The sequence below is a fragment of the Myotis brandtii genome, unplaced genomic scaffold, assembly GCF_000412655.1.
Source record: "Myotis brandtii unplaced genomic scaffold, ASM41265v1 scaffold115, whole genome shotgun sequence".
NCBI classification, from domain to species: Eukaryota; Metazoa; Chordata; class Mammalia; order Chiroptera; family Vespertilionidae; genus Myotis; species Myotis brandtii.
Genome location: NW_005353967.1, coordinates 10,855,620 through 10,878,099, shown reverse-complemented (window position 1 = coordinate 10,878,099; position 22,480 = coordinate 10,855,620). Strand labels below are relative to the sequence as shown.

At 38.8% G+C, this 22,480-nt stretch overlaps 1 protein-coding gene across 4 annotated transcripts in view; it reads left to right on the top strand.

Annotated features, from left to right (window-relative positions):
- ADAMTS6 (ADAM metallopeptidase with thrombospondin type 1 motif, 6) overlaps positions 1–22,480 on the top strand; it is a 229,492-nt gene that overhangs the window by 192,415 nt on the left and 14,597 nt on the right. For all 4 annotated transcript variants that reach the window (XM_014549006.1, XM_014549001.1, XM_014548999.1 and 1 more), the window contains 3 exons: positions 3,188–3,392; positions 8,458–8,634; positions 11,454–11,610. In XM_014549006.1, the coding sequence (XP_014404492.1) occupies positions 3,188–3,392; positions 8,458–8,634; positions 11,454–11,610 (539 nt within the window). The remainder of the gene's footprint in view (positions 1–3,187; positions 3,393–8,457; positions 8,635–11,453; positions 11,611–22,480) is intronic.

Below are 22,480 nucleotides of genomic sequence, written 5' to 3'. Positions count from 1 at the left end.
CATTTCCCTTTAAGTTAAAAAGCAAAAATAATATTCTGATTTTATGATGAGTTCTTTCTTTTAAAATATTCTGGTTAACCAAAGTTGGGGGAAAGTTTTTTTCTAATGTCTCTCTTATTTCCTCCTCCCATTAATATTATTATTTGACCTATTAATGTACAGATACTGCAAATTAAATTATATAGGCCGCACCAAGCACTTTTATTCCAGACACTCAAATATGAATCCACTAATTGTTAGTGTCTAATGGATATGAGGGAGCTTGTGAGGATGAAGACAGTTTGACCATCGTGTCTTCAGCTCAGGGAGAAACAGCTCCAGTATTGTTCAGGCTATAACGATAATGTTCAGCGAGTGACATTCCCAGAGAGAACTTTTGTTCAGATTTTTACCACCGAATCTAGAGGAGGAAAAGAAGTAGGGGGAATGTCATCAGAGGGTCAAATACATGGAGAATGCAGGTGAAGAAAGCTGTCTGTCTTCAACTGGACAGGGGAGTGGAGAAACTGAAACAGGAGATGCAGTGGTAAAGTTGCAAAACTATGTAAATACTTGGAGTGTGATTTAATCCTTCGGAGAGACATGGGGAGGGATGATTTTCTGAGCAATAAAGATGCAACAGGAACTGACTATGACGCCTGAAATCAGAGCTACAGTCAGAAGGGAAATGGGGAGGGTGGTTAATACTTTTACTTTCGTACATTCCAAGTTAAATGCTGGAGTGACACATCTCAGCTAAGAGATGGTTGGCAATAAAGGAGAGGACAGAGAATAAAAAGGCGGAGGTGGCCCTGAGCTCGTGCAACAAAGAACAGCAACACCCCCTGAATCACTGCTGTTATTCTGGGCACCTGTGTTTAATTTGAGGGCCTCCATCCCTCTTACATTATGAGACCTAATGAGATCATGGCTGGAGGTGGTATGACTGAACATTTTGTGGCTGAGTATACACATTTCTGTTTTATCCCCTAATCTTGGTGATGAAATCACTGTTACGAATTGAATCAGAGTTTCACTCTGGCTGGCATGCAAGTTATTATTCTCAGTACACATTTTCCTCTTTACCAAAAATGGTACTAACATCTTGGGATCATGTTCATCTGTGGAAAACAAAACAGAAAGAAGATGAAAGCCACTTTAAATCTTCTCTGGAAAATGACTTAGAAAAAAAGGTTAATATCAGATTTTTAAAATTTAAGATTAAATTATTATACTTTAAATCAATTTTAGGTTGAAAATTTTTGGATTTTGACAAGAAGCTGAGAATCTGGTTAATTATGATACCTCTAAATGCTGGTTTTCCTCTATAAGTAAAGATAATTCAAATAATAATAGGCAAAGGACATTGTGGCATATTTGGCTAAATGCAGGCTCAAATTTAGGCTCCTAATACTCTGACTTCACTAAGGTACCATCTTCCACATATAAAACTGGCACAATGAGCTAAGGTTGCTAAAATAGTGAGCAATTTGTTCGTAAGTGTTCAGACTCTTCTCTCTGGGTAGTTGCCCACCCAAATGCATGAGCATATCCATTGATGATAGTTGCATGATTTATAGTCATGGATTGAAGAAAATGTGACCAAGATTCTACTATTTAGCTGTTGTTAAAAGTGAAATTCGGTGGAAATAGCAACTGATAGGGAATCAAGTCCTAGTTCCGTCATTGCTGTTTTCATGACTTTGGAGAACCATTTTCCTAACACAGGGTTTTATGTTCTTCTTCTCTAAAACAAAGCACAATGCCTTGAACACAGTAGGCATTCAGCATATATTTATTAAATTAAATACAACAATATGTCAGCCAGGACTCTGGTTGGAAATAATACAACTTCAATTTCAGCTAGCTTTAGCACATAAGAGGGTTTGCTGGTTTATAGGACAAGTCTCAGGGAACTACAGGAATGGACCTAGCTTGAGGCATGGCTAGAATCAAGAGCGCACACACCATTAGGACTCTAGCTCCTCTGCATTCCTTCAAACCAGCTAATTCCACTTTAAGGCCACCCGCAGCTCTTACCTTTGTGACCAGAAAGGAAAGGGGTCCCTTTTGCTCTAGTTGAAATATAAACATTCTAAAGCCAAATTGTCATTGATCTGATTTGCATCATAATTCACACCCCTTGGACCAATTAATGTGTCTCAAAAGTGAGTCCTGCGGAAGTTTTACACACACACACACACACACACACACACACACACACACACACGTCCTGAAGTTATATGTATGAGAGTTCTCTGATGACTTTAGGGAAAAGGAGTGGTATACCCATAAATGGGAGATGTTCACCTTGTTCAGATATTTCAGTTTCTTCCCTCTTTAGCTGTGTAGAAGTTATTTTTAGGAGTAAAGGGGTCAAAGCAAGGAGCTGATGTTTTCACAGAGCTGGCTCAGGGCTCTGCTCTTCCTGCAGGTGTTTAAGACTGTCATGCCTTCAGGGTGGATACCTGAGCCTCCTCTACCACCATAAGGAAGGGAAGCCCCTCTATCTCCTACAGAGCCTGACGTTCATGTCTGGGAATCAGAACAAATCTCTAAGTTTTAGCACAAAATCCTGAATTGTGAAAGAAGCAACCTCAGTGTATTAGTAATAACAGCTACTGTTGTAGGTCAGACCCTCTGTTAGAAGCTCTCTGTGGTGTGCTGAGGCCAGCTAGCACTGTCTCCTGAAACCCCATTAGTAGCATGTCTTCTCTTTTCATGTTCACTATGTCTGTGTGGTAACTCAAAGTAGTCATATAAAAAAAGGGCAAATGCAACAAATCAGGATCCCCTTCCTCCTATGAAGAGCCAGTCGTTAAACATTTATAACACATGACTGGCAGCTTCATATATTGCCTTATTTAATCCTCATAACAGTCTCACAATTGTATCATTATCCTCATTTTAGAAATTAATAAAAAAGGAGAAGAATCAAAGAGGTTAAAAAATACATACTGCATTACTTACTTGAATGTAGTTTTGCCTGTTCTGAAACCCATGCACTACAGTTTAGGAGGCAACTGACAGTGAGTTATTTTTTCCTTAGAAGTTCTTCCATTTGTCATTTGTGACGTCAACAACACTGAAATGTCAGCTGTTCTAGGAAAAGGATGTAGTCCATTGACAAAAGTGCTTTCACTCAGCTGGAAATCTCTGGCTGCACTGAGGAAATTCTCTTCTGTGTTTCTCCCACTTCTTGCTGCAGGTGGTTCATTGGAGATTGGTTGGAGTGTAGCAAGACTTGTGGCGGTGGAATGCGTACAAGGGCAGTGCTCTGCGTCAGAAAGATGGGACCTTCTGAGGAGAAGACACTGGACTCCAGCGCTTGCTTAACTCACCGGCCCGTTGAAAGAGAGTCCTGCAACAACCTGCCATGTCCACCTCAGTGGGTGGCTTTGGACTGGTCAGAGGTAAGGAAATCGGAAGCTGTATGTTTTGAGATGTCTTAACTATTAACACCAAAGCATTTCATATTAAGGACACCTGAGCATGTGAGCATCTTAGAACTCAGTCATTCAGGGGTATAAAACAGTGAATTTGGCCATGTTATATTTTATTGCTGCTTATCAGGAAGTAAGTTTTTTGGGGTCAGGGAAATCAATGAGAAACCAGTCTGATTCAAAATAAGCCTAAAGTGAATTTGAAAGAATCTTATAGTGAGATATATATTATCTAAGTGGTTTTTCTTTTTTACTATCCTTAAACAGCCTCATAGGCTCAGAATTAGTGACATCTTTTTCCCCAAGTAATCTTCTAGCCTAACTACATAACTCAGATATGAATCTTTGTCAATGTATTATCACTTATTATACAAAGAGAAGAAACCTGGAGTTGTGGTGTAACACACCAAAAAGTCAAATTTAGATTCTATCAGTACCTCCATGTAAATGGTCATTGGGGAAGACCTGACTAAAATAATGTTTTTCTGGCAGCCATGTATAGAAAAGAGCCTAATATAATCTAGAGGTCTCAAAAAAAAACAGTCTCATGAAAAATGAGGTAAGAGGTAGAGTTCATTCTTAACTCCTTATTCTGCAGGAGACATAGACATATACACTCTATACCATTCTCCACATTTCCCAAAGGAAAGCTGAGTCCTTCTGTAGTGTTGGTTAATGGTAAGAAGGATGAGTACCTGGTTATATGGCTAATGGTCATTCTTCTGGTTGGCAAAACAGGATGCATTTCCTCCTAGAAACATTATGGTACTTGTTTTAGGTGTTTTCTATAGACCTCATGAATTTCTCAAAAAATAACAAATTTGCTATTTAGAAACCTCTGGATGTAACTTTCCCCTTGTGACTCTCACTGCTTGAGTGGCCTTAGTTTGCTAGAGGTATGGGGCTCACAGAGGGATGTGGAAATGGAGATTTTGACCAGTTGTGATTATCCGTGTAATCTTTGGGGATTGGGAGTGTTCTCCCAAATTTCCTGGCCATAGTCCAGCTTCAGTAATTACATTCTGCCCACCTAAATTTTATTTGTGTTTCAATCAGATGTAGAGATATTCTTGGTATTATTCACTCAGTGGTTATGAAAAATAGTATGAACTCTTCTGTTCCTTAACAGTGGCTGGATTAACTCCTAAATTAATTGGAAAGGTAACATCCTTTGATAAAGAATAGACATTCTGCAGAGTTGTACACATTAGTACTTCAATTCAGTATCCAAGACCCATATAGAAGTCCATCAGTAGTCTTTGATTAATGATGACAAATTTGTTTTTGGAGAATAAAATCATAATTGGGAGGCCTGATGATTGCAGCAGTTTTAGGGTTTCAGGTCAAGTCAGCAAGTATTATTGAGTTTTACTAAACACACTAGTCTAGTCACTATGGAGAATACAAAAGAATTTATAAGGTTGGGAAAAGAAGAAATATCCATTTAACAACTGGAGAATAATATAAAAGAGTGTTAATAAAATGGTGGATTGTATGGTATAAATGTATAAGTGATATAGAAATTCAGAGCTGAGGAGGTCAGAATGGCCTGGAGTAGGATTGGAAGGTTTTTTAGTTGATGGGAATTGAGCTGAATGTTGAGGGAATATAGGATTTGAAGTAGGAAAGAGAACTGGGAAACTAGAGAAGGTATTTCTGAGAAGAGAAACAACAGAAACACAAAGACCATGTAGGGTTGGAGAAAAAGGTTGGTTTTAAAGAATAAATGGATGATAATAAGAAGGCTTGAATACAGAGTTCTGGCAGCCACATCATTTTTCTACAAAAAGTGAAAAAAGTTGACAAGTTCATATGCAGAAACTAGAAAAAAGTTTGTACCTACCACTAAAACACCAAAACCTTCTCATGTGCAGACTCATTTCACATTGGTCTCTTGACATACATATTTCTATATATTTTTAATTACATTGAGAAATAGCTTATGTATATATATACATTTCCATTCCAAATAGCATTTTAAAGTTTTCTTCCTAATTCAACCTCATATTGGTTGTAGTTACCCTACTTTTAGAATTTTGATTCTTATCTATCCAGTCTTAGTCATTCTTAGGAGCTGCCTGAAGAGATATGTGTAAACTAAAGGGGCTTTGAATCACATTGCTGCTGTCTTCTTTAAGATAGCTGAGTCAAAGTTTAGGGGAAAGAAGTTGTGCTGAAGGTGTCAAGTGTATGTGTTGGGACAGTCACCTTGAATAAAGGATTAGTAGCCGCCGATGTCTCTCCACAGACAATGCAGGAAAATGATCCTAGGGTAAGCACTGGTCAAGAAATGCTGCCATTACTGTCTCAAAGATTCACCATCCGTACCATCATCATCATCCTTTATTCAGGAGGAAAGATGACTTTTGCCCCATTCAGTCCTGTTTATTTTCCACAAGAGGGGTGCACTCTCTCCCTTCCATTTCCTTACGTTACTAGGAAACCCACCTCTTCCCTAGATGGGTTAAAAATAAGTGAAAGTAAAGAGCTTTAAGTAAAAACAAAGTGAGAACAAGGAGCCTGTTCTTCCCAGAGGAATGGAACACCTCCCACTAATGAAAAAAGGAGGCCCCGGCCGACAGAGGGGCAGACAATGTTCAGTCTCTTTCAGTTAACTTTTGCAAATATTTCACACCATATTCTTTTGACACGCCCATGAAAACTTCCCTCCTTTTTCTGCCCTCTCCCCATGTCCAACTATCAGCTCTCTGAGCTCTGCTAATCACAAGGGTGAGGTTCGACTGGTGGAAACATGTTGCAGAAAGAGGAATGTACCCTTTGACCTTTCTCTTTTCATTGCCGGCCATTCTAATATAAAATTTCCATTGTTGCAAGGCCAGGAACCATTTTTTGTTTTCTCCATCTGTGAAACCCACCTGGTGCGTATGACAAAAAAAGAAGAAGAAAAAAAAAAGCCAAATTACCTCGGTAGAAAATGGCTCTTCAGAAGCCTTTTGTGAAGCTAATGAAGCCACAGCTTTCCCATTCCCTATCATCTAGCCTCACTATTGGGATCACCCATGCTATGTTGGACTTAAATAGTTTTCTGTTTTTTTCTCTCTTGGCATGTAACTTAAAAGCATACTGTGGATGTGCTCCAGCAATCCCAAACCTTTCTTTTGATGTATCAGGATAGTTTCTTTAGACTCACAGAGCACCCATTGAAAAAGTTCTGTTTCTTAGAGTTACTCTTGGATAAGTGATGACCGGCATCATAATCAGTTGACTTTATAGGACTTACTTTTGGGTAGCATTTCTTAAGAAGGATGGAAGGTGGGGGGTGGGGAGATCTACTCAAAAGGGTCTGTGCTTTGTTTTGTAGACAACTGTGATATCACCTTATTTATCCCAGGTTCCACTCTGGCCCCATAACTAAGTAAATGAAACCCACCTCTCCAGACAGAACTCAGTCTAACCCCAAAACATTAGCATTTCTATCCTTTACATGTGAGAGCCAAATTGTTTTCCCTGTTCCCTGGTGTAGTTTCAAATACTTTTTTCTTTTTCTGAAAAATTTGTTTTTGTTTCTTAATCATAGAACATTAAACAAAACCATAAATGCATTTCTCACAAAAAGCACTTCTTATATCCTACTGAGATAAAAAAAAAATGATCTGGTCAGATTTTAAATGTTAAGTTCTCATGATATGGCTCAGCTAGCGTGGCTCAGTGGTTGTCAGATATGGCTTGGCTGGCATGGCTCAGTGGGTGTCAGCCTATTAACCAGGAGGTCACAGTTCGATTCCCAGCAGGGCACATGCCCGGGTTGGGGGCTCGATTCCTGGTGTGGGTTGTGCAGGAGGCAACTGATCAATGATTCTCTCTCAGCATTGATGTTTCTCTCTCTCTCTCTCTCTCTCTCTCTCTCTCTCTCTCCCCCTTCCTCTCTGAAATCAATAAAAAAATATATTTTAAAAAAGACTGTCATTCAATTTTATGCCCCCTTTCTCCCAGCCTAGTACCTATAGAAGATGTGAAAATGTTTTTGTTTTTTTAAGTGAAAGATCTATAAACAGGTTCAAAATGTTGTAGGTAAGGTTCTCATGTGGCTGAGAGAAAGTACAGATTTTAAGGAAGTGTTCAGACGTGCAGGGGAGAAAGCTGGAGGACTTGAGTCAGTCACTGTGTTAAGTAGGTGACTCAAGAACAGAGCACTCAGATTAGCCTGGAGAAGGAGTAAATAATAGCCTTTCAGACCTAGGAAGAAGCACCTTTTTCCTTAGTATAAATGGACCAATTCAACTAAGGAATAGTAAAATTCATTATGTTTAACTGATGGACAGGGAAAAGTCCAGAGGTTTTCTGTGCAATAAACCATCATGTGTTCTTAGCTACCCCCCTGTGAGAATACTCATGTAAATCAACTTCTCACTCAATTCACAAAGACAGGTTCTTGTGGTCTACTAATAACATAGGAATTTTCTTCAGAAGACTACACCCAGCAAATAGGAAACCAACAATTCCACATTCCAGAAATTAGCAGAATCTTATCACAGCTGAATGTGGCCAAGGCTAGGGAGGAATCGAGGAATAAGCCTACCCACAATAAAAAAAGAAAATAAGTTAGCCAAGAAAAGCAAACTTTGGGTTTAGCTCTTCAAGACCTTAGGGAAAAGATAAAAGTACTTCTGCTTAAAAACTTAGGGAATTTTTATATCTGAAAGACTTTGCCTAGAATTTAGTGTGTACATGTACTGTATACCCCAGTGATGGCGAACCTATGACACGCGTGTCAGAGGTGACACACGAACTCATTTTTTTGGTTGATTTTTCTTTGTTAAATGGCATTTAAATATATAAAATAAATATCAAAAATATGTCTTTGTTTTACTATGGTTGCAAATATCAAAAAATGTCTATATGTGACATGGCACCAGAGTTAAGTTAGGGTTTTTCAAAATGCTGACACGCTGAGCTCAAAAGGTTCGCCACCACTGGCTATACCCTAACACATATTTACTTTAAGAAACACTTTCTTGGAATTTTCCTCTATCCTTTGACTATCTTTGTTCATTAATATTTGTTTTCTTCCCAGTGCACTCCCAAGTGTGGTTCAGGATTCAAGCATCGGATTGTTCTGTGCAAGAGCAGTGACCTTTCTAAAACGTTGTCAACTGCATACTGTCCACAGGAGAGCAAACCCTCTACCCGCATGCGCTGCAGTTTGGGCCGCTGCCCTCCTGCTCGCTGGGTGACAGGAGACTGGGGCCAGGTAAGGCAGTTGCACTGTGGTCTTCCCTGAGGCAGCACCTTGAGACACAGGTAGCAACATATAGAAATCAAGGTGTAAGATATGAGTGTGGAACAATGCACAAACAGCAGCAGCCACCCATAGACACACTTAGCTATGTTTCTCCATACCTACACACTTCACACTTCTATCAAATCCTTGGATCCTGACATTTTAACTTAAAATTAAAAGCAAAATAGTCTAGATGGCCAGAGATTTGAACAAGCTACCAAAACTTTGAATTCTAATCCCAACTCTCTCAACTAATTTAAGAACCAGTCAGTTAACACCAGTGTCTTAATTTTCCTACTTGCAAAGTAACTTCTTTTAACCTCACAGAAAAGATATGGGGGTTTTGATGGATAGTCTTTGAAATGTCATTAATACTTATTCTTCAATGGATTTTTCTGATGGAGATTATGAATTGGGAAGCAAGTATAGGGCTTTTGGTATCTATTTTTATATTATACTCATTTCCAGTCTATGCTCCAATTCCTTTTTTTTCTTTCTCATTTTTAAATTGTGTTATCTTGCTGAAGGTACCTTAAATCCTTTAAAAGCAACTTGATATTTTGCACAGAAGGAAAGTTAAAGTATTGTTGTTCTTTAGTGTACAAAGGAAAATCTATTAGGTTACATTAAAAAATGGCACTCCAGAAATTAAATTACTAGACTATCAAAGCTCTTTTCCTTTGATTTTATAGTTAACCTTGTAGTAAATCATTTTTTAATATCTGAGACCAAAATAAATCATAATGGCATATAACTACACTGGTACCATTTTGTTTGTGCTCTGGGACTGCCATTACTTATTAAAAATGACATTTCATTCCAATTGTTACCAAAATTCTGCCCAAAATTCCAAAATTCAGTATTGCTAGAGTATAGCAGTATCTATAGACCTCTTCTATCACACTGGAGAGCAGGCAAAGATTTTCAGTCTCCATTAAGGCAAATTAATATACTTGCTCAGCCTTGTGAGGAGATAAAGGAAGTATGATCATAAAGTAATTAACATTTACATTTGTATAGCAAATAATAATTCTGTTTTCTATAACAGTATTTAGTTTAATTTACAAAGTGCTCAAGTGTAATACACATGAGCATTGTATGCAATTAAGTGTTTCATTGTAGAAGTAAGACAGTGTCACAATATATAATTGATATTATACTATTAATGAATCTGAATGGGGAGTTGGAGGGATGGATGGATTGAACAAAAAAGAAAAAAGAAGAGAGAGTGAGCTCGTGGACATGGACAACAGTATGGTAATTGCCGGGGGGAGGGGGAGTGAGAGATAGAAGAGGGTATAGGGGGGATAAATGATGATAGAAAAAATAAAATAAAAATAAATATTTGCAAAAAAAAAGTATTAGTACAAACATGCTCTCATAATTTTTATTTAAACCAGGTAGGAATTTCTTTCCTCATATATTCATCATTGCAATGCACTGTTACATAAAGGCCCATTGAAAGTGTTTGCATGTTAGTGATTTCCTAAAATTTACAGTTACCAATTTGAGAATATTCTTTTAAATGTCCTTGAATCCTTTTCTTCTCATCCATATTTTCAATTCAGTTTCCTAAAATTGAAATTAACCAGTATTTAAAAAAGCGAAGATGCTCTAGTACATTTCTACAGTGCAGTTACTTGTCATTCTGTGTTAAGAACCTTAAAGGTAAAAGTGTCTATGAATATCCTTGCAAGTTCTCTTTGTGCTTTGAGAGTTTTTGTAAATAAAACCAACAGGGCCTTGGTTTGTTTACCTTGTAAATATCCTAATGGCCTGTCTTGGCACCCTTTAGCTCCTCATCCCTTTGATCTCAAATCTCACAGGCTTTCTGGTATTCTGGATGGCAGGCCCAAAGAATAGATCGAGGAATAGATCAAGCTTCCTTCTTTAACCTGGACAGCTGATCAGTCCCAGCTGAAACTAAGCCGCTCAGAGAATAACTTCAATTCTGAAATAACAAAATTCCTGAATAGATATAAAAGGAGAGGGACACATGCTAATTGTCCCAGACCGCTTCTCAGGTTTGTGTGGCTAATAGTACCTTAGAAAATTTGTGGTACTTATTTAAACTCTTTTAAAAATATATTTTTTTATTGATTTCATAGAGGAAGGGAGCAGGAGAGAGAGAGATAGAAACATCAATGATGAGAGAAAAATCATTGATTGACTGCCTCCTGCATGCCCTCCACTGGGGATCGAGCCCACAACCTGGGTATGTGCTCTGACTGGGAATCAAACCATGACCTCCTGGTTCATGGGTGGATGCTCAACCACTGAGCCATGCCGGCCGGGCAAACTCTCTCTCTTTTTTTTAACTGGCCATGTCACCAGGCCTCAGCAGTCACTGCTGTTACACTGAACTAATGCTTTGAACAGATTCAGAGCACACGAGTAGACCATCAGGTTGTTTGCCCACAAGCCTATAATAAATAGTGAGCAATAATGATGGCCTGGCCTGGTTATTCTACTTCATCATGAGAGTTTTCTTATTATACTCCTATTAGAGTTCACCAGCACTGCTTGGAACTGTGGAATACTAGTACAAGAAATCTTTATCTCTTATCTTCTGGGAACTATATTGCTTCTATTTTCTAGGGTAATGCCATGACCCTTGAGATTCCAGACCAATTCAATAGTAGAATGACCTAATCATGCACCTCTCCAAGATGAACTACATATGGGCTTTAAATGCAAATATATGTGATATTTGAATTGATATAGTATCTTTTTTACCTCCTGAAAATTGTTGAGATCAGCGTTTTGTTTCTCTCTGTCTTTGGGTTTAGTGTTCTGCTCAGTGTGGCCTTGGACAGCAAATGCGGATCGTGCAATGTCTCTCCTACACTGGACAGGCATCTAGTGACTGTCCGGAAACTGTGCGGCCTTCATCGATGCAGCAGTGTGAAAGCAAATGTGACGGTACCCCTACTTCCAACACTGAAGGTGGGTTTCCCAAGAAGAGGCCTGGGGTCTCTAGTGACTCACGCATTCCCAGTGTTTGAAGAGCCCCATAAAAACAGTTTGTATAGAGCATTTATGAAAGCTGTGTCTTTTCCTGACACTTTCCCTAACTGTATGACCTTCTTAAGTCATTTAACCTTTCTGGAGTTAATTTTACTATGGTTAACGTAAAAAACAGTCACACTTGTAAAGAATTTTTGTGAGTTTATTTGAGCCAAACTGTCAGCAATTCCAGGAAGCAGAATCTCAATGTATTGGGATAATGCTCCAGAGAATGGCAGTTGGCCCGTGGGGGGGGGGGGGGGGGGGGTGGTGGATACAATGAGGGGGCGGTCCTCTGGGATTGGATACAAAGTAAAATGATAGACACCTACTGGATAGTTAACACTCAACTATTAGCATGATGACAATAACTGTAGGAATTTGTGGTATCTGTCCTGGTGCCCAGGTGCATTTGGTTGTGCCCTGAGGGATCTGGAAAAAGGGAAGCTGCAAATTACCCTGACTTTTCACAGGTATGTTATCTTAGGTACAGAAAGACAATAGGTAAAGATCAAAGTTCATCTTTGTCAAGGGAGATACTGGCCTAGAACATGACTAGCCAGTATAAGTGCTTTTTAATTAAAGGTTTTTATTTTCAGACCATCCTTTGTTACTTTAGGTCTTTGAGTTTGCAAGATTGCCATGCAGGCCTTCCCTGAGCTTGTCAGGTTAGCACGTGGCCTCTTTTTCATCCACACTGATCTATATAATGAGAGATTGGAGTGGATAATCTCTAAGGTCACGTCCAACCTAGCATTCTGTGTTCGCCTGGTGCTAGAAATATAGAGACGGTTTCTAATGAACCATGCTTAAGAGTGAAAACTTATGTTTCTGTTTGGATATAACTATGGCTCTCTGCCATCATGAAGATGAAAAGTCATGCTTGTTATACTTATAATGAAAGCATATGTTTGAAACTACTTATGTTTCAAATGCTAATTTTCTCATTGTAGAAAAGTAAAAAAGATAATTACATAGCAGTTTTTAATAGAAGGGCAAAGGTCTTTAGACTCTAAAATTTCTCTTTGTTATATATTGGGAAATTTCTTTACTAACAACAGATAGCCACCCAAATCCTAAATTTTCTTCTATCTTTAATTAACTGTACTTTATTTATTCAGTTAGATATTTATTTGAAATTTCCTGAATGCTACTATGTGCAAGGCACTATAACAGAAACTGGGGTGAATAGAGACAAATATGGCATAGTGAGGAAGGTCAGACTGCCTTCTCATATGAAAATCGAGGCATGATCAAATACATACACATGAACATCTGAAGCCATGAATTTAAATTATGTTGGAATCCCAGCTCTAGGGCTCTGCTTGAAAAACAAAGTAAAACAAATAAATAACTACCCTAAATATAGTCATTAATATTTTTCAAATGAAAATTATATTCTCATAAACCTGTTAAAAAGAGATATATTCCTTTTGACCAGCTTTATTCAGTTAGAAGGATTTTCTTTAAATCCTATTTTTTAATGGTTCCATAGGAATTTGATTTTAGAAAGACCAATCATCTTGCATGACAGAATGCAGAAACGTTGTGTCTTTACAAATGGTCTGGTTTTTATATCAGAATCTCAACACAATATACCTCTTGTGTAACTCTCTCAAAGAAATATAGCCTTATCTTTCATTAGTTCAAAGTTACAGTGTTAATTTGCAAAATCTCTGGCTCTAAATAATCTAAATAAAAATATCTTCTATAGGACTGCAGCAAGTAACTTTTTTTTTTTTTTTTTTTGCAAATAACTTTTATCCATTGTAAATTATTAGTGATCAATCACATGGATTTGGGAATCAGTTGTTCTATCAGAGTTGGAAGATAAACATTAAGGTGGAAGAGAGGATATATTTATAATATTAAATTAGTTTCTGTTGGGTATTATGGTAGGCCCTTCATATTTATTACCCATCTTATATATCTCATACATAAATACCTGTGAGAGAGAGAGAGAGAGAGAATGCGTGTATGCATATTACATAATTATGACAACAGCCTTCTGAGTGTATTACTGATGAGGAAACTGAGGCACAGAGAAAGATAGTGACTTGCCCAAATTATAAGATTCAGAAGTAACAGTCAGGATTTTAATCCAAATTTGGCAGAGTCCAAGGGTATGTCAGTTTCAACTACATTTATATGCTATTTGTAATTCACTCTCTAAAATTGGGTAATTTAATATGAAGACAGAACTTCTGGTTATGAAGTAGACATACTTCTGGCATTACCATTAACCTGATTCAACAGATTAAGGCTTAATCATTGCTGAAAGAACTGGCTTTTAACATGCCCACAATAATATATGTTGAGGTTATGTTTAAGCCCTTCATTTTCAGCCATTTTAATAATTCTCCAAAAGCTTCTCTATTGTGAATAATTATTACACATAAGCTTTGCAGCTGAAGATGAAATGCTCTTTTTAGATAAGTTGGCAGAATATCATTTGTAACTTCACTTCTTTCTGCCTTAAAGAAATTATCTTAAAATGGATAGATGCTAGTGTGATGTTACTCGGATTATTTAGAGAAACATCTCATAGTCATTTAATCTGCCTGGACAAATAACCTTTTATTATATTAATCTGAAATAAGCAGTTAAGACAATATTTTTAGTCTTTTTGGTAAAGGAGGAAACTTTTAGCAAATTTATTAATTCTATAATGTATGACTAATCTCAGAATTGTTATTCCCCTAAAGCCGTTGACGTTTAAAAGAGGATCACTCTTTTTTTACAAAACTAGAACTGAAGTACAAACAATATGTCTGTTATAACTTGTTTTGTGATCTCTTTAGATTCCCATTAGCATACATTGAATATATTTAAATACCTGAAACTACCTGTTTATTTAACAGCAGCTAATTATTGAGTGCTTGCTGTGGCCTACTGCTGCCATTCATTATGGAAAATTCAAATACATTTATAAGTTCATAGTCTTATAGAGAATAAACTTTGAAAAAAGGGGTGGTGGTGGAACGTGTTATGTGGAGATTTACACCGTGCTGAAAGTGCTCAAATGAAGGACCAATGACTTTATTTAACCTTTAAATGAGGCAAGCTTCATAGACTAAGTGCTCTGTGAGCCAGCCATTTGTGTAGTTGGAAAAACCCACAGTTTACTCTGGGAATCAGTTGAGTTTAATCATAAACTATCATTCATGGATATAAAAATGGGCAGATAACATGGCTTTGAGAGAGAAGAGGCTGCTACATGAAAGAAATGGGAGAGTGACCTGCTATAGTTTCTGAGAATCGGATCAGGGAGACAAAAATGCCTCTTACTAAGAGAAGGTTGGGAGGAACGTCCAGTAGTCTAGGAAGGATCAGATTCTGGTTAAGGCAGGAGGGTAGAAGAGGACCCCATTTCCCCAGCAGAATTTGGTTCCCATGACTCTTAGAGGCTACTGAGAAACTAGTTTAACTCTACCTCAAGCAAGACAGGGGAGGCATAAGGGAGATTTCTTGGAATCTAAAATACTGTCTTTCCCCTGTGTGGAGTCATTCTCCCATACCACAGATGCCATCTCTCTTGGGTAGAACACTCCCTTTCATATGGCGTCAACCTGGGGGAAAGCAATACCCTCACCCTCTGGACTTCCTCTTATCCTACAGTGTGGAGCTCACTCCCTGCTGAGGAGTCAGCTGCCTGGGCCGGGGTCTAGAGGGTTGAGCAGACTCAGGTGGTCTCGGTGACTGAGTGATGTGGCTTTGGGGTGAGGGACATTCCCCCCATTTCCCTGTGAACCTGACTGGTGCTTCCCCATCATGGGAGATCCATAAGCCAGAAGAGATTGGCATTAAATATTCAAAGTGATGAAAAGCAAGGACCTACAACCAAAAGTACCCAGAAAGGCTATCATTTAAAATTGAAAGAAAAATAGAGTTTCCCAGTTAGGAAAAAACTAAAGGAGTTTGTTACCACCAAACCAGTATTACAAGAAATATTAAAGGGCCTTCTTTAAGAAGAAGAAGAAGAAGAAAAAGGCATGGTTAAAAGAATAAAATGGCAATAAATATGTATCTGTCAATAATCACTTTATGTAAATGATTTAAATGCTCGAATTAAAAGACAGAGTAGCCCTAACCGGTTTGGCTCAGTGGATAGAGCATCAGCCTGTGGACTCAAGGGTCCTAGGTTCGATTTCGGTCAAGGGCATGTACCTTGGTTGCGGGCACATCCCCAGTAGGGGGTGTGCAAGAGGCAGCTGATCAATGTTTCTCTCTCATCAATGTTTCTAACTCTCTATCCCTCTCCCTTCCTCTCTGTAAAAAAATCAATAAAATATATTTAAAAGACAGAGTAGCTGAATGGATAAGAAAACAAGACCCATATATATGCTGTCAACAAGAGACCCACCTCAGAATGAAAGATACCCATAGAATAAAAGTAAAGGGAGAAAAAGATATTGCATGTAAATGGAAAGGAAAAAATGCTGAGATAGCAATACTTATATCTGCCAAAATAGACTTCTAAATGAAGGCTATAGTAAAAGACAAAGAAAGGTACTACATAATGATAAAGGGAGCAATCCAACAAGAGGATATAACCCTTGTAAACATTTATGCATCCAACATAGGAGCACCTAAATATGTAAAGCAAAACAACCCAAGTGCCCATCAGTAGATGAATGGATAAAAAAGTATTGGGACATTTACACTATGGAATACTGTGCAGCTGTAAAAAAGAGGAATATCTTATACTTTGGGACAGCATGGATAGACCTGGAAAATACTATGCTAAGTGAAATAAGCCAAATCGAGAAAGGCAAATATCATATGATCTCACTTATTTGTGGAATCCAATGAACAAAATTAATTGATCAACAAAATAAGACCCAAAGCAGGGAGGCATGGTGTTCTGACATGCCTCGATGTGGGTTGGGGGGACAAGAAGAGATAAACCAAAGAACTTACATGCTTATATGCATAGCCCATGGACATAGGCAATAGGGTAGTGAAGACCTGGGGGGCGGGGAGAGGATGGGAGAAGGGGGGAAAGAGGAGATGACAATGGGAGATATCTATGATACTATCAACAATAAAAAATGTATTTAAAAAAAGAAATACAAAGTTAAACACTGGGATACAAAGACCAAAAGCCAAAATTCCTGCCCTCAAGGAGTCCACAGTCTCATGAGGGAAGCCAGTGTACCAAGTTCCAACTGGAAGGTTGGAGAGATTATCAGTAGACCACAGCTACCCTGAGATTGCATAATAATAATAAAAAAGAATGTATCCATAAAATTTTTTTTTGATGGACAGAAAAAGAGAGATTGACAATAATACAGTTAGAGTAAGGGATTTTAACACCCCACTGACATCAATGGCTAGATCGTCCAGACAGAAAATCAACGAGGAAACAGTGACCTTAACTCTCACACTAGATCAGCTGTATTTAATTGATATCTTCAGAGAATTTCACTCCAAAACAACAGAAAATATATTCTTTTCAAGTATCCCACAGCCAAGTTGAACACCCACCATCTGGGTTCTAGCATTAACATTTTACTGAACTTGCTTTATCTATCTGTCCATCCCTCAAGGTAAAGGTTTTTAGATAATATGATCCATTTATTCAACCATTAATTAATTTACTTATCAAACATATCAAACATACCTACTGTGTGCCAGGGAAAGATACTATGAAAGGAATATGACAAGGTCCAAGTGGAGCACAGTTTAGAAAGGGTGGCAACATGCAAAGAAATAATCATCACCATATGGGCAGTATAGTTACAGGGGTGGAAAGAAGCTACCAGGAGTCTACAGAGGACGGGGTAATCAGCAGAGTATCATGGAGAAGGCAAGCTTAAGCGGGGCACTGGAAGGTATGAAACAGTTTGCCAAGAAGATGTTGAGATTCTGGGCATTCCTGGCAGAGGACAAGAGTATGCAGGCATGGTGGTGTGGAGGATGTTCAACATGGCTGTCATGGGCTGGCCAATGAGCAGCCGTGGAAATGAAGCTACAAAGAGAGAGCGGGGGACTTAGTTTTGGAGGGTCCTGCATGCAGAAGAAGGAAGTTAGGACACTCTACCTACAAGTTCTAGGAAACAAGTACAGGAAGTTGGGGAATGATACACTTAGGATGGCAAGAGTGTCAAGGGGCTGAGAGAGGGCAGCCTTGTGTGGGAGAAGAGTTAGAAAGTTGTTCTGAGATACCAGGGTAGAGATGATGAAGTCTTGCATTAAGGCAGATAGAGTAGGGGTCAAAAGGAGGGTAACAAATTGAAAATAAAGAAAATGAATAGAAAGGAGAATAAAAAGAACCTGATGCACAAGTAGACATGGAGGTGGTCAGTATGACCCCCAAGTTTCAAATTCACTCATTAATCATGGTACTTTTAATCATGATAAGGAATTTAGGCATCTATAGGGAAATTAAGCACCTTAGTATCTCTAAGCCATCATAAAATAATGGAATTTGAGGGGCAGGAGTTGGGCGCTGGGTGAGAAGGGTGAAGGGATTAAAAAAAAAAAAGAAAGACTCATGGACACAGACAACAGTGTGATGTTTGCTAGAGGGAAGAGGGGATGGAGGGAGTTGATGAGGGTAAAGGGGGGATAAATGGTGATGGAAGGAGACTTGACTTGGGGTGGTGAGCACACAATACAATATACAGATGATGTATTGCAGAATTGTACACCTGAAACCTATGTAACTTTATTAACCAATGTCACCTCAATAAATTCAATTAAAAAAGTAAAAAAAAACAATAAAAAAATAAATAATGGAGAGAAATTGAAGAAATGGAGGGAGGTTAAGCAACAAAAGGCAGATAGTAACAGAAAGAAAATCAGAAGTGTAGCATCACAAAATGAAAAGTAAATAGTAGGAAGGAAATAGGAGGAGGAAGAAGGGAGATAAAATCTGCCATGTTCCACATCTGCTTTAGTTTTCTGTTTCTGAAAGCCTTCAGCTGAGAGTTAAAGCACTGTAGGCTTGATCTTGACAGACTGCCACTGGCGAGGGTAACACGGCGGTGCTGCCGAGAGTGAATTATAGGCATGCTGGGTATCACTGCATTTGAAATACTACTCAGAGTAATTTTTTAAAGTACATCTGGCAGCTGGGACTAGCCTACTCCAGCTCACCTGAAATTCTATCCCAAATGCCATTTTATTCATCTTGATGCAGTTTCAAGTTCCCTTGTAGTTTATATGATGAGTCTTTTCAGCTTCTCAGTAGCACAAGGCACTCTGTCATCTAGTATTTATTGCTGCCAGGTAATGATTTATGGCGCGTTGTGAGCTGGTAACCAACCCAGAAAAGGTGTGGCTAGTGTGCATTGATTTCGCAGCCCAGCTGTCTAACGGTGGCTTTGGTGGGTCTCAGTCTCCTCAGGGAAATTACTCTGAGAAAACCTGGGAAGCTCCAGAAAATCTCACAAAATTTCTAGGACAAAACATCTACTGAATTTGGGTTTTTAAATGGCATCTGATATATTAAAATCAGTGAAAGGAATGGTGAAAGTGAAGACTTTGATTTCAAGGAAGCGAGGTAGACCTGTTTTTTTCTTTGCCATTTTAAAGAGCTCATAATCCCCCTTAGCATTCTGGTACACAATCCTGGCTGTCTGGTTTAGAGGGGACTCTGGATTTGTGTTGGGGTCATACCACCTCGAGGTTAAATGTAGGTGGCAACCAGGGAATGAGACTGGGTAAAAAGAATCTGAGAAAGCGAAGAAAAAGGAGAGGCTTAGTCTGGTAGGATGAAATAGGAATAAAGTTCCGTAGTTGATATCACCTTGCTTCGAGAATAAAAAGTTAGTGTACTGTTTTCATTGCAACGAATAATATCAAATTCCCAAGCACAACTTATTTCATCCTTTTCCCATCTGAATATGTAAAATATCCAGGGCTCAAGTACAATTTTATTAGGAAAAGTACACTGAGTTCACATCCCCACCCATACCACACATGCACAGGCAACGCCTTTGCTATCTCCCTTCTCACCAAGCTCTGAATCTCCATGGACAGGTTGATATCCAAAGGTAGATCCCTGGGTGCTTATGTCATGACTTCTACTCACTGTGTTCTTTCTCTGAATATAATAACAACTTACAATTACAGAGGGCACACATTCTCCAAAGAAAGACGCTGAATGGTCCAACTGGGTCATGGGAATATATGTCCCTGTGTATCCCAGCTCACTCCAAGGATACAATTTAGGCAGGCTTTGTAATGTTTTACGAATTAAATACAAGAGCACTGCATTTTGGGAGTTGTCCTTGTACTCCTTGGACAAAGCCAAGCCATCAGAGTCACAATGAATCTGAATCTATCGGCATCCTAAATTCATAAGCCTCCGTTCAGTATGAGTATTTTGAAACTATGTCTTTTAGGTCCAGGTTTTGAAAGATTAATGTAAAGCACCTGGGGGGAAAAACCCACTGGAATATCAATGATAAGTAGAGTCATGTGTTGCCTGTGAAACAGGTTGTCTAATTTTTATCATTCAACTCTACCAAAACCCAGATTACTATCGAGACCCACTCCAGGATACCTGGCAAGTTACTTAAGACTCTAGGAATGGTTCTAGTTCACATTGCAGGGCCTAGTGGCTGGCTTTTATTCCTGGATATATTCCCAAGTCTCCCTAAGAAGAATTTAGGGTTTCTTCTTAAGTTGTCATTCCCACCAGAAGTCTCTGGCCCTGGGTAAAGTGAAACTTTATTTTTGGATTGGGGTGATTATGTAAAAAAAAAAAGGAGAGACTAGTTAGAGCATCAAAATATTTCCTAGAAACCACACAGTGAGGACCTCTCACCCTTCCAGCAGCCTCACGAGAAAAGGCGAGTACTTAACTGTACATGATGATAGTAGAAGAGAAAATCGGGCTCCTTCCTTCATCAGAACATCCTTGACTCTCCTGGCTCAGAATCCACTACTTAAAAAGCAGTAGACGTATGTGTATCGTATGAAGAAAATAGGATAGTAAAAACCAAATCTTCAAAATATATCAATTACAGAGAGATTTTATTACAAAAGATTCTACCTCAACTAAAGGATTCTTTTCAATAGATCTCCTAGTCTAATTAATTATTTTCAGATTATGTATTACTTGGGTATAGAGAGACGTTTACTTTTTAGATATTAGCTAGAAATCAATGCCAACTGAAGATCATTTAGAAATTAAAGCAGAACTTTCCTGTTGTTGTTTTGAGGTCAGTGGGAAAATGTGCTGTAATTTGTGCACAACCCTTCCAGAATGGTGTTAGCACCATTGTAAGCTGTGTAGCGGCTCAAGGGTGGGAGTAAAATGACTATTTCATGTTTTCGGTGGTCTTTGAGGATGCGACACACTAGTAAATGATAAGTTTTATAATTAAGGCCTCTCAACTACATCAGCAAATGTTAATGAGTTATTCCAAGTGCTCAACAAATCAATCCTCTCACTAAGCTCGGAAAGTGACAGATGGGCTGAGTGTACCCATATCATTTAAAACTGGTACTAATATTGTTAAGATTACATTTAGCTTTCTGTAATAATGGAGCCTTAAAACGTCTTGGTGTGTCTAAAATCACCTTTCACTCACATAATTTTACAACAGTTAGGGGAAAAAGGAATAGCTGAAGAGAAGTATTGGGCTATTCTGAATGCCTGTGACCTAGAACCCTCTTTCAAAAACATTTCCCCTTCTCTAAGGTGGCAGAGCAAACCTCCTGACAGTGTACCCAAAGGTTGACTTATCATCAGTGGTATCAGCCAAGAACACAGAAGCACTGACAGGCAGAAACCTTTATTTCGTTTAGATGCTAAGAGTGCTGCCAAAATAGATGATTAGCCTGAGTTCTGGTCCCAGTTCTTAGACCAACTAGCTGTGTGACCCAGCATGAGTTTCTTAACCTTTTTGAGCTTCAGTTTTTCCATCTGTGCAAAGCTGATGTTCTATATATTTAAAAGGACTAAGGCAGTGCTTGGCACATAGGAGGCATTTGGCAAATTATTTTTAATGTTATTATTACTAGGTTAAGCTCTTGTGGCGTGAAAAGGCCAAGAGAATAAAAGACCAGTTACTAGTTGAGTTTTGGTGAATAGGTTTTCATCAATCCAAAGACTGATTCTTCCAGTTGGGTAGTCCCTAGAAGGCAAAACCAAAAAGTGGGAGCGCGATGGTCCTTGCACTCCCTCCTTTGTGGGAACCCCCTACACTCCACTGAGGCTGAACATCCTTCTACAGCCCAAGAGTCACCATTTCAGCATCTCATCAAGGCCCATGGTCCGAGTGCTGGCAGTTCCCAACCCTGGATCCTCCCCGGCTCGCCCCCACCCCACCCATCATAACTTACCTGCTCTCTGTTTAATATCTTTGCATTCATTTGCTCATGTGTGCTGACGTGTAACCCTTTCTCAGAGCCTGAGCACACTTTGAGGTGGATCCCAGAGAATTAATACAAGGTGGTTGTTTCACAGGCAGATGTGTCCGTGGCAATAATAACAGGAGCCAGTAAGCTGAGTGCTTCCTCTGTGTTAAGCACCACGGCCCGTGCTTTAGAAGTATTATCTCACGTAAGCCCCACAACTTCCCGTGAGCAGGTCTTATCACTGTCTCTGTTTCACAGATGAACAGACTGAGGTTTAGAGAGGTAAAGTAACTTGGCCTATGACAGTGGTCGGCAAACTCATTAGTCAACAGAGCCAAATATCAACAGTACAACAATTGAAATTTCTTTTGAGAGCCAAATTTTTTAAACTTAAACTATATAGGTAGGTACATTGTTATTAACTTAATTAGGGTACTCCTAAGCTGGCCTTTGCTAAAAACGTCCTCAATCTGATTGAGGTACATTCGCTGAGGTC